This window comes from Magnolia sinica, chromosome 6 (assembly GCF_029962835.1).
Source record: "Magnolia sinica isolate HGM2019 chromosome 6, MsV1, whole genome shotgun sequence".
Taxonomy (NCBI): domain Eukaryota; kingdom Viridiplantae; phylum Streptophyta; class Magnoliopsida; order Magnoliales; family Magnoliaceae; genus Magnolia; species Magnolia sinica.
In genome coordinates, this window is record NC_080578.1 from 10,037,815 (window position 1) to 10,049,672 (window position 11,858).

Here is an 11,858-nt window from a genome sequence, read left to right on the forward strand (position 1 = left end):
ATTCACGTTTATATGATTTCGAATCTTTACAAGCAGGAATTGAGTTTAAACACATTTGTATAACCTATTTATAGTGTTACAGCATACTTTAGGGGTGAACGGACAACCTACAATAGGGGTTAAAGGACATACATTAGGAGTGAAAAAGTCATCGGAAAATTAGACAAAGACACGTGTAACTAGATGAAGGATTAGGTTATTTAATATTAGTCGAGGAGGAAAGTAAAGGCATCTGAGGAAAGTAAAGGTAGTTCTGGAAAGAGGAAGTAGGAAGCAGTAGATTCCTGCGCAAGGATTCTATGTGGGGCCCACTGGGATGTTTTTGAAAAAGCCACTCCGTCCATCTGTTTTCCGAGCTTATTTTAGGAAATGCAATAAAAAATAAGGTGTATCCAAAACTTAACTGGGCCACACGAGAGGAAACAGTGAAGATTTAGTGACCACCATTGATACATTTATATGACCACAAAAGTTTTGTATCGGTTTAAATTCTCGTTGGTTTCACTTCATCTCAGTGAAAATGGCCTTATAAATGGTTTGAATGGAATATAAACATCAAGGTGGAGCCTAGGAAGGTTTCAACGGTAGTCATTCCTTTCCGTACTGTTTCATCTCGGGTGACCCATTCGAGTTTTGAATCCTCTTAATTTTTGGTTGCATGTCTTAAAATAATCTCAAAAAATGGATGAATGAGTTGTATTTCTCACAAACATCACAGCGGGCCCCACCCAAAATCCTTGTACAGTAACCTCTTGCGAAAGACTTTCACACAAAATCCGCGTAGAAAGGGATCACTGAAACCGAGTGGCTACTCCCGTGCCACCAACCCAGTGGCTGGTGGTCGGATCTCTGTGGGGCCCATCATGATGTATATGTTCCATCCATTTTTACAAAACATTTTAGGGCTTCACACCAAAAGCGAGAGGGATATAAATCTCAGGTGGACCACACCATAAGAAAACAATAGTGATTGAATATCCACCGTTAAAAATCTCCTAAGGTCCACTGTACTGTTTATTTGACATTCAATTTATTGATTAGGTAATACAGGCCCAGAGGAAGGGAGAAAACAAAGATTAGCTTCATCCAAAACTTTTATGGCCCCCAAAAGGTTTTTAATAGTCAACGCTCATTCAACACTGTTTCTTGTAATGTGGTCCACTTGAGATTGGGATATAACTCATTTTTGGTTTCATAACATAAAATGATTTGGAAAAATAGATGGAAGGCATGGATGAAACACATACATCATGATGGAGCTCAAATGCTGGGGGCAATCCGTCCACACCATTGACATGCAACGTGAATGTGCAATATGGACGTAATGTAGATTTCGTGCGGAAGGCTTTAGAAGGAAGTTTCTACTTGGAAATTTTAGGTGGGCCGTGGTAGCGGTTCTGTGGGGCCTACGGTGATGTATATGTTTTATCCGCACCGTATATCCACTTTTCCATATCATTTGGGCACGTAAGATAAAAAATGAAGTAGATATAAGGGTCAAGTGGGCCATATTGCAGGAAATAGTAAAAATTGGGTGCCTTGTATTTTTCTTTTTTTCATCAACGGTACGTGTGACCTTATAAAGAGTCTATACCAGAAATAAACATTACATTGGTTTCGAAGAAAGTTTCAACAATACTTTTACTCAATTTTCATTTCCATTGGTTTCTATGGTGGGGCACACTTGAGTTTTATGTTTACCTCATTTTTTAGTATCATACTCCAGATTGATCTGAAAAAGTTGATGGACAATGTGGATCAAACACATAAATTATGTTGAGTAATAAATAAGTTTTACATGTTAAAAGTAAGTTTTCTATTATGAATGCAATTTAAAGAGATTTTTTTTTTCCTTGAAAACTTGAAAAGGGATGATTTTGAAAGCAATTTTTTTTTTAAAAATAAAATAAATTATGGAGCACATTCCGCGTTCACCATCGAGACAGACTCCTATGACAGGAAGGATGGCCTGCCCCAAGGTCTCCATGAAGCCTATGTGTTTTATCTATACCGCCCATTGAAAGACCATTACAAAACACGAGTGGACTATAGGTGCAAAGAAGTTTTAGATCGGGCATATATTTATGTTTTCCCTTTATTTAGGTACACGATGGGCTCATTAATAGGTTACATGTAAAAAATAAACATCAAGGTACTTGAAAGTTTTCAGCCGTAGATATTCAACCCCACTTCTTCTTTGTCTACTTTTTTTTTTTTTTTTTTTTAGCTTGTTAGTATACCCACTGTAAGATCACACTTCCCTGTTAGCAACCCCACTAGGGAATCAATCCCAAGACCTCAGCATTAAAATGAGGTATCTTTCACTCACTACTTGAGCTATGAATCCGGGTGTTTCTACCTTGTCCACTTCAGCCTTCAGTTAAAGAGTAAGTACATAAAACATATACATCCTGGTGGGCCCACAGAGCTCATGACAGGACCGTCCATATCTGGCTAGGTCTGATGGGGGTAGTACCCAATCGGCGCCCTACGCTCGGGTCCTAACATGAGCCCGGGGCGCGGATTAGATACTTACAAGGTCAGTAGCCAAATCACTAAAGTGATGTCACCAAGCTCTGTGGACCCCACTATGATGCATGTATTGTATCCATACCGTCCAAAAATTTGTGGAAATCTTTTTATAACATGATAAAAAATATGAGATAGATCTAAAGTTCAAGTGGACCCCACCATAGAAAACAGTGAGTACAGTGACATCCACCGTTCAAAACTTCTTAGGGTCCACAGAAGTTTCCAATCAAGTTTATATTTTTGTTTTCACTTTATCTATCTCTATATTAACTTATGAATAGGTTTGATCTAAAAAATACATCATGATGGGCCCTATAAATGTTTCAACGGTGGTTGTGACTGATCCCACGGTTTTCTGTGGTGGGTCAACTTGAAGTTTAGATCTATCTCATTCTCTTAATTATGCCATAAAACGATCTATACAAATGGTTGGACGGTATGGATACAACACACGCATCATGGTGGGGTCCACATAGCTTGGTGACGTCCCTTCAGTAGCGATTAGGCTAATGACCTTGTCAGTAACTAATCCGCGCCCATTGAAAAAAGGTCCTGTATTGGGGGACTTCATTTGTCGAGAGAGGGATGAATTCTTTCAGTCTCGGTAGGAGCAGATGGAGAAGGAAAATCCACAAAATGCCCTTCTTCTTCTCAATCTCTCTCCTATCCCTTTTCATCTTCCTCTCCTTCTCATACACGGAAATCCCAGCATTTCTCATTTCCAAGAATCCCACAAAACTCCCTTTTCCTCAATGCAGCAGCAGCACCGGCGCCAGAAATCTTTTCCCTGCGGGCGAGAAATTCCTCTGGTATTCTCCCCACAGCGGTTTCAGCAACCAGCTCGCCGAGTTCAAGAACGCCATCCTCTTCGCTGCCCTTTTGAATCGGACCCTGATCGTCCCACCAGTCCTTGATCACCACGCGGTTGCTCTGGGAAGCTGCCCCAAATTCAGGGTCGCGAGCCCTACCGAGATCCGGTTGTCTGTCTGGGATCACGTAATTCAGCTCGTTCAGACTCGTCGGTGAGTCGTTTTATATCTGCACTGTTGATTTCTGATGTGGGTTCTTGTCTCTTTGGTTTGCTTGGCCGAAGTATCCCTTTTCAGGCCCACCCTTTAGTGGATTTAGATCCATTGATTGATTTTTGAGTGTTTATTTTTTTCAGTTTAGTTGAATTGTCTTTTTGAGTTTGATGTTGTGCATTCCTTTCGGTTTTGGATTCTAGAGAAATGAATTTTATTATCGAATTGACGAAAAAACCCTGCAACTGGAATTAGGCAACTTGATTCTTTGAATATGGTAGAGATTTCTAGCATCAGATTTCTGTTTGCAAACTAGAAATTATATGAGATTGGGCAACATAAGCTTCTAGATTTACCCTTTTTTAGAAGATTTGCAAGTTGAAGATAATTTGCGATAAAAAACCAAGACAGATCTCTTATTTACATGTGTACCATTTGGATTCCACAGAATACTTTTGGCTGTAATAGTTTGGTGGTTGGTTGTGAAGAATTAAGAATTTATAGGCTGTTGGTGTTTTATTTGTTTAAGAAGAATGAGAGAATGTCCATTGGTTCATTCTTGAAATTCGGTGCATTTTGATCATTTTGGAAGCTGTCCCACCCATCCACCCCCCAATCAAAGACTTCATTGGATGTTCATCTCTGATCTTTTGTGTTTTAGGGTTGTCAAGAATAAGGGTTTCTTATACCCATCTTTTGTGTTTTAGGGTTGTGAAGAATAAGGATTTCTTATACCCATGATTGATTTTTTCGCCCTTTGCAGGTATGTCTCAATGGCGGATATCATCGATATTTCTTCTGTGGTGTCTTCATCTTTGGTTAAAATGGTTGATTTTAGGGTCTTTGCTTCATCATGGTGCAGCTTAAACATGGATCGTGCTTGCTTTGGTAGCCTGTGTTGTGCCATATCGGGGGTCAGATCTTTCACAGGGGACGTTAAACAGTGTGGATCATTGTTATCTGGTGTGGAAGGTAATGTTGGTCAATGTTTATATGCTGTAGAAGAAGATTGTAGGACGACGGTTTGGACATACCAGCAAGACAATGATGGGGTTCTGGATTCCTTCCAGCCTGATGAACAGTTGCGGAAAAAGAAGAAAATTTCCTTTGTTAGGAGACGTGGGGATGTATATAAGGCCTTTGGGCCTGGATCAAAAGCTGAAATGGCCACTGTTCTGGCATTTGGAAGCCTTTTCACAGCACCTTACAGAGGTTCCGAACTCTACATTGATATTCATGAAGCTCCAAGAGACTTCCGGATACATTCATTGCTTCAGAAGACTGAATTCCTTCCCTTTGTCCCAGAAATAATGAATATGGGGAAGGACTTTGCAGTAAACAAGATAAAGGTGCCTTTCCTTTGCACGCAACTGAGATTACTAGATGGGCAGTTCAAGAACCACTGGAAGGCTACTTTCTTATCACTGAAACAAACAATACAGTCGTTACAAGCAGGTGATAAGGGGAAGGCTAATAATCCAATTCACATTTTTGTCATGACTGATCTTCCATCGACTAATTGGACGGGAACTTACTTGGGTGACTTGGCGAGCGATTCCGATTCTTACAAGCTGCATTATCTGCAAGAAGGTGATGAAATGGTGATACTAACTGCTGAGAAAATCATGGCTGCAGAACACGGGCTGAGGTCTGGTTTTCTGCCAAGGATTCACAATGGAATGACTAAGAAGAAGCGTTGCAATCCTGTACATCTACCTGACATCCTATTATACATAGAGGAAGCAGTATGCAGCTGCGCTTCACTGGGATTTGTGGGGACTGCTGGGTCGACCATTGCCGAGAGTATAGAGGTCATGAGGAAAAATAGTATTTGCTCGGGTCCAGGTCGATCCAAGTCGTAACTCCTGTTTGTGGGTTTCTTATCCATGTTTCTGAGACACTCCCAACTGCTTTTCGAGGAGAAACTTTCGAGACAATGACCTTGGTGGATCAATGGTTAACTATCTTGTCGGCATTTGATACTAGGGAAAAGGATCATATGCGCTTTCTTTTATGGCTGTTGTTCAACTGAAGGGAAGATGAAGAGTGCATGCAGCTTTCTTTTATTGGTTTCATCTGATATTGGTATCTTATTTGATCAAAGACTGTACAAGATTGGTTTTTCCATGGATCAATACACTAATTCCTTCAAGCGGGCACCCGGCATTCAAGTTCTATGAAATATAATCCAAGATTCTTTGTGGGATTCTCATTTTATATGATTCTGGAATCCATTGATTTAGAAGGAGAATGAAATGATGTCTTCCGAAGGATCTTTGCAAGCAACCAGGCAATCCCCCATGGGCTCTCCTTGTCTGCCAATATGCAAGGGTGATAGATTCTTCCTTGATAATCCAACATGCAGCTATGCTGCCAACTGACTGCATGCTTCTGGAGGTCTATCCTCAGAGCTTCAATTTTGGCCATAGATGAATCTCTGTCACTTCCAAAAGAAACTAAAACAACAGTTCCCTTTTGAAAAACACTGAGATCAGAGATCCATTCTGCTGGATTCTTTATGGACCCTATTGACCAAGGCATCTCTTGTTAGTGAATTCAAAATAAGCTAAGTGGAATACATCTTGTTTCTGAATGGAGGTATGGAGTGCCTACCCGTTTACTGATCAATGTGATAATTGCTCATTTGAAGCGTTTACTCGTTAGGAAAGCTAATTAGCCATCATGCATTTCAGCCTTTCGTTCTAAACAGTGAAAGAAATATTTGTTTGCATCATAAATTCCTTATTCTCTTGCTGAATCATGTTATGGAATGGAAATGGAGGCAGAACAATATTGGCATGGATCAATCAAGCTGATGACATGATATTAAAAAACATCAAAACAAATAGACAGAGAAGACGATGCAAACCAACGAAAGGTCACAATGTGATTCAAGGAAGGCCAACAAAGCTGTGTAGCTAATGTGGGCATTAGAAACAGCATGAAGAAACTTACCCAAATGAATTGAATTTCATAATGATATTGTCACAGCTTAAACTAGATTCATGTGACTGTCATCTTCTTGAGAAGCACTCTTGTGATCGAGGGCCAATATAATTGAATGAAACTTCTGCTTCTTTTTCTTTTAAATGTATGGTTGAAAGGGGATTGTGTGGATTGCCCCGCCATCCAAATTTAACAGGGAGCAAGGTTGGGATTGCCTGATTGGTGTTTTTTTCTTTCTTTCTTTCTTTCTTTCTTTCTTTCTTTTCTTCTTCTTCTTCTTCTTCTTCTTTTTTTTCAGCATAATTGTTCATGGTTCATACACAATTGTACTTGATGGATGAATGCTCCTTTCAAAATTTGGATTTTGAAAAAAAGCTCTGCACTAATGGCCATGAATTGTTTTTGATTCATTGTAAGAACTTTGATAATTTTAATATAGGAGATGGCAAAATTGATGTTGCTTGGAGATCTCAGGTTAACTGATCTCAGTCAGCAGGAGAAACTGTACGCTAGGTTTCTGATAAACCATTTTAATTGTTTTCTGAAACTTATGTACAAATACATTGTACTTTCAGTTGGTGTCTGTTCTTAAACTTGGGAAGCTTTTCCATAATTCACCTCACTAACATAATGATATGATACCACCTCTACTTCCCATGATTTAAATTACTCAGTTCATATTTGGATTCTGAGCTGAGCCATTGGATACATCATCCCACCATTCGCACTTCCAAAGCATTATGCTCAGCGATTTTCTTTTTTATTTTTAGTTTTTGGAGCAAGCAACTACAAAAATTTCATTTAAAAAAAAAAAAGCAAGCCAAAAAGTCTGAAGAAACCAACGACTGCATCCAACGCCTGTAGGAAGAAACCAACAACAAAATGCAGTCCGCCAAAATGGGATGCCACTCTTCAAGATTAAACGAACAGGTCAATCAGGAAGCGTGATACATCATCCCACCATTCACACTTCCAAAGCATTATGCTCAGCGATATTCTTTTTCTTTTTCTTTTTTTCTAAATTTTAATTATAAGTTTTTGGAGCAAGCAACTCAAAAAATTCATAAAAAACAGAAAAAAACAAGCCAAAAAGTCCGACGAAACCAACGACCGCATCCAACCCCCATAGGAAGAAACCAGCAACAAAATACAGGGCGCCAAAATGGGATGTCACTCTTCAAGATTAAACGAACAAGTTAATAATAATAATAATAATAACAACAACAATAAATGATAATGACAATGACAATGACAAGCAGCTGGAGGCCTCGCCATGACGCTGCAACAGACTGCTATCAGAATGCCACTGCTATCAGAATGCCTCAAGCCTCCAATCGGAATGCAACTATTCGGCAGAGCAACCAGAGCATTTTGGGGAAAAGAGGATGGGCTCAATTGTGCTGGCCTTGATGTGGTTACAAAAGCTGACCATTGAGTTCTGCTTGTCTTTTGAAAATTGATGTCGGCATATGGCCCACCTAGGCCCATATAGTAGTCCGCTGTATGGCCGAACAAGACGTAGGCCCAACATATGCTGATTTTTGGGCTGATTATATACAGATTTGGGGGTGTAAATTAAGGATTATAATCTATTATTTTTGGGAGATATGAGGAGGCTATTTTAAAGATGTGATGATGGTGTAATTGATTCTCTTAATTGCTTTTAATGTTTACTTTTGTCATATGAAAAAAGATTAGATTAGTTTGTAATAAATTGTGATTGATTCTCTTAGTTGTAGAGATTTCAATCAAGGATTCCTTTAGGATTTATAAAATGGAGGTAGTAGTGTAGGAGCTGGTAGATTTAAATATTTTTTAAGTGTGATTTTTTCTTTAACTTTTGTAAGATGAAATGTTGATGTCAAAAAAATTCTCTCCCTATCTACTCCATTGTTCTTGTGGTTTTTATTATTATTATTATTATTTATTTATTTATTTATTTATTTCTTTGCAATTTGGATATCAAGATCCCATTGACTCAGTGATTGGGTTGTACCATTTTGGTATCAAAGCGGGTCATCTTTAGGGATTTTCTTTTTCAACTCAACATCATTCTCCAATGGCTTCAAAGGAAGTGACACATGAAGAGTTTGTGCAAGTAACCTGATTGATCCGCACACTCACAATGCAAGCATGCGGTAGGCAACCTCACTAATCAAGTGGGGGAGCTCCAGCGTAGAGGGAGTCCTAAGACCAAAATTAGAGCACTTGGACACGTAGGAGGATATCTCCACCAAGGTTCTAACCAACCATGGGCAGCCTCGGTTTATGAAGACACTAATGATCAGATCCTTCAATTGTTTGAACATGATAGAGAGAATTAAGATAGAAATTCTGGAATTCTATGGCTGGTTGCATGTTGATGACTTCATTGATTGCTAAGTAAGGTGGAAAAGGTGTTTGAGCACAAGGAAGTCGCAAATAATTGGAAGGTGAAACTAGTAGCTGTGAAGTTTTCCGGTCACGCATTAGCATGGTGGGATGATCTCCAAGCCGAATGGATCCATCAAGGTAAGGAGAAAATAAATTTTTGGAAAAAGATGGAAAATAAGTTAAAAGGGAAGTTGTTATTCGTGACTTGCGCCCATGACCTCTATCAAAGATGTCACAATCCACATTAAGGGAATAAATTGGTAAATGAATACACCAAGAAATTCCATATCTTGACATCATGAGCAGGGTTTTGTGAGTATGGAGACTAAAAGATTTTAAGATATCTTAATGGTCTTAACTCAGATATCCGAAATGAGTTGGCTTTCAAATATATTTTTAAATTGTCCGATGCATATACACTTGCGTTCAAAGTTGATGAGATAATTAATTGAGAACTTGGGAGACGATTTAGTGCCCCACCAGGGCCATCATTGATGACGGGACAACATACTAATTTTTCACACAAGGCAACCTCAGGGCTTCCATAGGCCGAGGGACAAAGGGCCAGCATCCAATAATAAAGCCAAGCCCCCAACCCGGGGGAGGTTGTGCGCGAGGGGCTAATACAACCACTACAAGACAAAACAACTCTTTTTACGTGTTTTAAGTGTGGGCAACCAGGACATCGTTTCATTTATTGTCCTGAACATTAGTCCACAATTTAAGTAAATTTGGTTGAGGAATGAGAATATATTAAAGACACTCCCGACCGTATGCAAGACAAAATTGAAGAGGACAGAATATGAACATCATGCATATGAAGATCAGGTGCTTGTTGGGAAAGATGCAACCGATGTGTATGCTGATAGGGGAGAGTCATCCGTTATCCAACGGACTATGCTATCGATGCCTCGAATAGTTGATGATGGGCGATGGTTGCGACATAAAATCTTCTACATCACTTGTACTTCTGGTGGAAAGATATGCACCATTTTGGTAGACGGAGGGAGCAATGAGAACAATGTCTCATAAGAAATTATGAACAAATTAAAACTCAAAGAACATAAGCATTCATGACCATATTAGATCTGTTGGTTCAAGAAAGGAGAAGAAGTTTCTATTAACTACAGGTGCTTCGTTTCCTTCTTTATTGAATCTAAGTATATGGATGATGTATAGTGTGACGTGGTCCCCATTGATGCATGCCACATTTTGTTAGAGAGATTGTGGTTATGGGATCGAGATATGGTGCACATGATTCAGGCCAACACCTATTCCTTCATAAAGGATGGTTTTAATATTACACTGCATCCTATAAAACATCTTCCAACATCCAAATCTAATAAAGAAGAGGGTAAAAAATCACTCAGTGTGCAGAAATTTGAAGAGGAAAACAAGGAGATTGGCATCATCTATGTCTTAGTTGCTAAAGAAGACACGAAGCAGACAAATTTCCTGCCTCCTATACAAGAGCTTCTTCATGAATATAAAGATTTGGTGCTGAAGAACTCCCAATTGGACTTCCTTGCATGAGGAACATTCAACATCACATTGATTTAGTGACGGGTTCGAGTCTACTAAATCTTGCACACTATCGAATGAGTCTAATTGAACATGTTGAGCTCCACCGAGAGGTTACGGAGTTACTACAGAAGGGTTTAATTCGGGAAAGCATGTCACTATGTTGTTCTTGCATTATTAACCCCTATGAAAGATGGATCTTGAAGGATGTGCATGGACAATCATGCAATCAACTGAATTACTATCAAGTATCAATTTCCTATTCCTCACTTGGGCGATATGTTAGACATGTTGCATAGAGCAAAGGTCTTTTCAAAGATTGACCTGCGGAGCGAATATCATTAGATATATTTTTGGCTTGGAGACAAGTGGAAGACCGCATTTAAGACTCGAGATGGATTGTATGAGTGGCTTGTCATGTCATTTGGCCTTTCAAATGCGCCAAGCACTTTCATGAGGCTGATGACAGAGCTACTCTGCCCTTTTATGGGAAAGTTCTTAGTTGTATATTTTAATGATATTCTTGTTTTTAGTCCTGATGCATCTATTCATCTTGATTATTTAGGACAAATATTTGATGTACTACGGAGGAAATCACTATTTGTTAACTTAAAAAAGTACTCCTTGTCGATAGTGTTATGTTTTTGGGGGTATATTGTGTTTGCGGAAGGGATCAAGGTTGATCAAGAGAAAATCTAGGCTATTACAGAGTGTCCCACCCTATGAACCCTTTTGAAAGTTCATTTTTTCCACAGCTTGACGACATCTTACCAAAGATTTATGCAAAATTTCAGCACCATCATCGCACCTGTCACCAATTACATGCAATGAGGCAAGTTTGAATGGACTAAAGTGGCGGATGGAAGATTTGGTGCCATAAAAAAGAAGATGACAGAAGCTGCAGTTATTGCACTTCCAAACTTTGATAAAGTCTTTGAAGTGGAAAGCGATGCTTCAAATATTGGCATTCGCACGATGTTGAGTTGGGATGGAAAGCTGATCGCTTTCCTTAATGAGAAGCTTAATGATGTGTGGAAGAACTACTCCACGTATGATCTCGAGTTTTATGCAGTGGTCCAAGCACTACGACATTGGAGACATTACTTGATTCATTAGGAGTTCATTCTATAATGAGGCGTTGAGATATCTCAACTCCCAAAAGAAGCTGAATGCTCATCATGCCAAGTTGACGGCTTTCGTAGAATAATATACCTTCCTTTTACGTTATAATGTTGGAAGCTAGAACAAAACAACGGATGCTTTGAGTGGAAGAGTGGTTCTGCTATGAACTCTTGCCGTAGAGGTTGTCGGATTCGAGGCATTAAAAAACCAATACAAAGATGACCGACCTGTTGGTTGAATTGATGTCTGTTGGTTCGAGTCGATCTGACTAACAGCTCCTGCCGGTTGAACCGACATGATCAATTTCTGTCCAAATACGAACTATCTCAGCCCTAGCCCCTA

General features: G+C 39.3%; 1 protein-coding gene across 2 annotated transcripts; it reads left to right on the forward strand.

The window, feature by feature from the left end:
* Positions 1-3,095: 3,095 nt before the first annotated feature.
* On the forward strand, positions 3,096-5,422 carry LOC131248227 (O-fucosyltransferase 30). 2 transcript variants are annotated; one of them, XM_058248396.1, is made up of 2 exons: positions 3,096-3,554; positions 4,318-5,422. In XM_058248396.1, exons 1-2 carry the CDS (start codon positions 3,118-3,120, stop codon positions 5,414-5,416), a joined length of 1,536 nt encoding a protein of 511 aa, XP_058104379.1. In that variant the 5' UTR covers positions 3,096-3,117; the 3' UTR covers positions 5,417-5,422. The 2 variants fall into 2 exon arrangements, with proteins under 2 accessions (XP_058104379.1, XP_058104380.1); XM_058248397.1 differs by having other exon boundaries at positions 4,417-5,422.
* The last annotated feature ends 6,436 nt before the right edge of the window (positions 5,423-11,858 follow it).

What these genes read in the sequence shown, in the direction of transcription:
- LOC131248227 (XM_058248396.1), top strand. Translation starts at nt 3,118, where the DNA reads ATGAATTCTTTCAGTCTCGGTAGGAGCAGATGGAGAAGGAAAATCCAC. An exon ending in CAGCTCGTTCAGACTCGTCG is followed by an intron (nt 3,555 to 4,317) that starts GTGAGTCGTTTT and finishes CGCCCTTTGCAG; the next exon opens with GTATGTCTCAATGGCGGATA.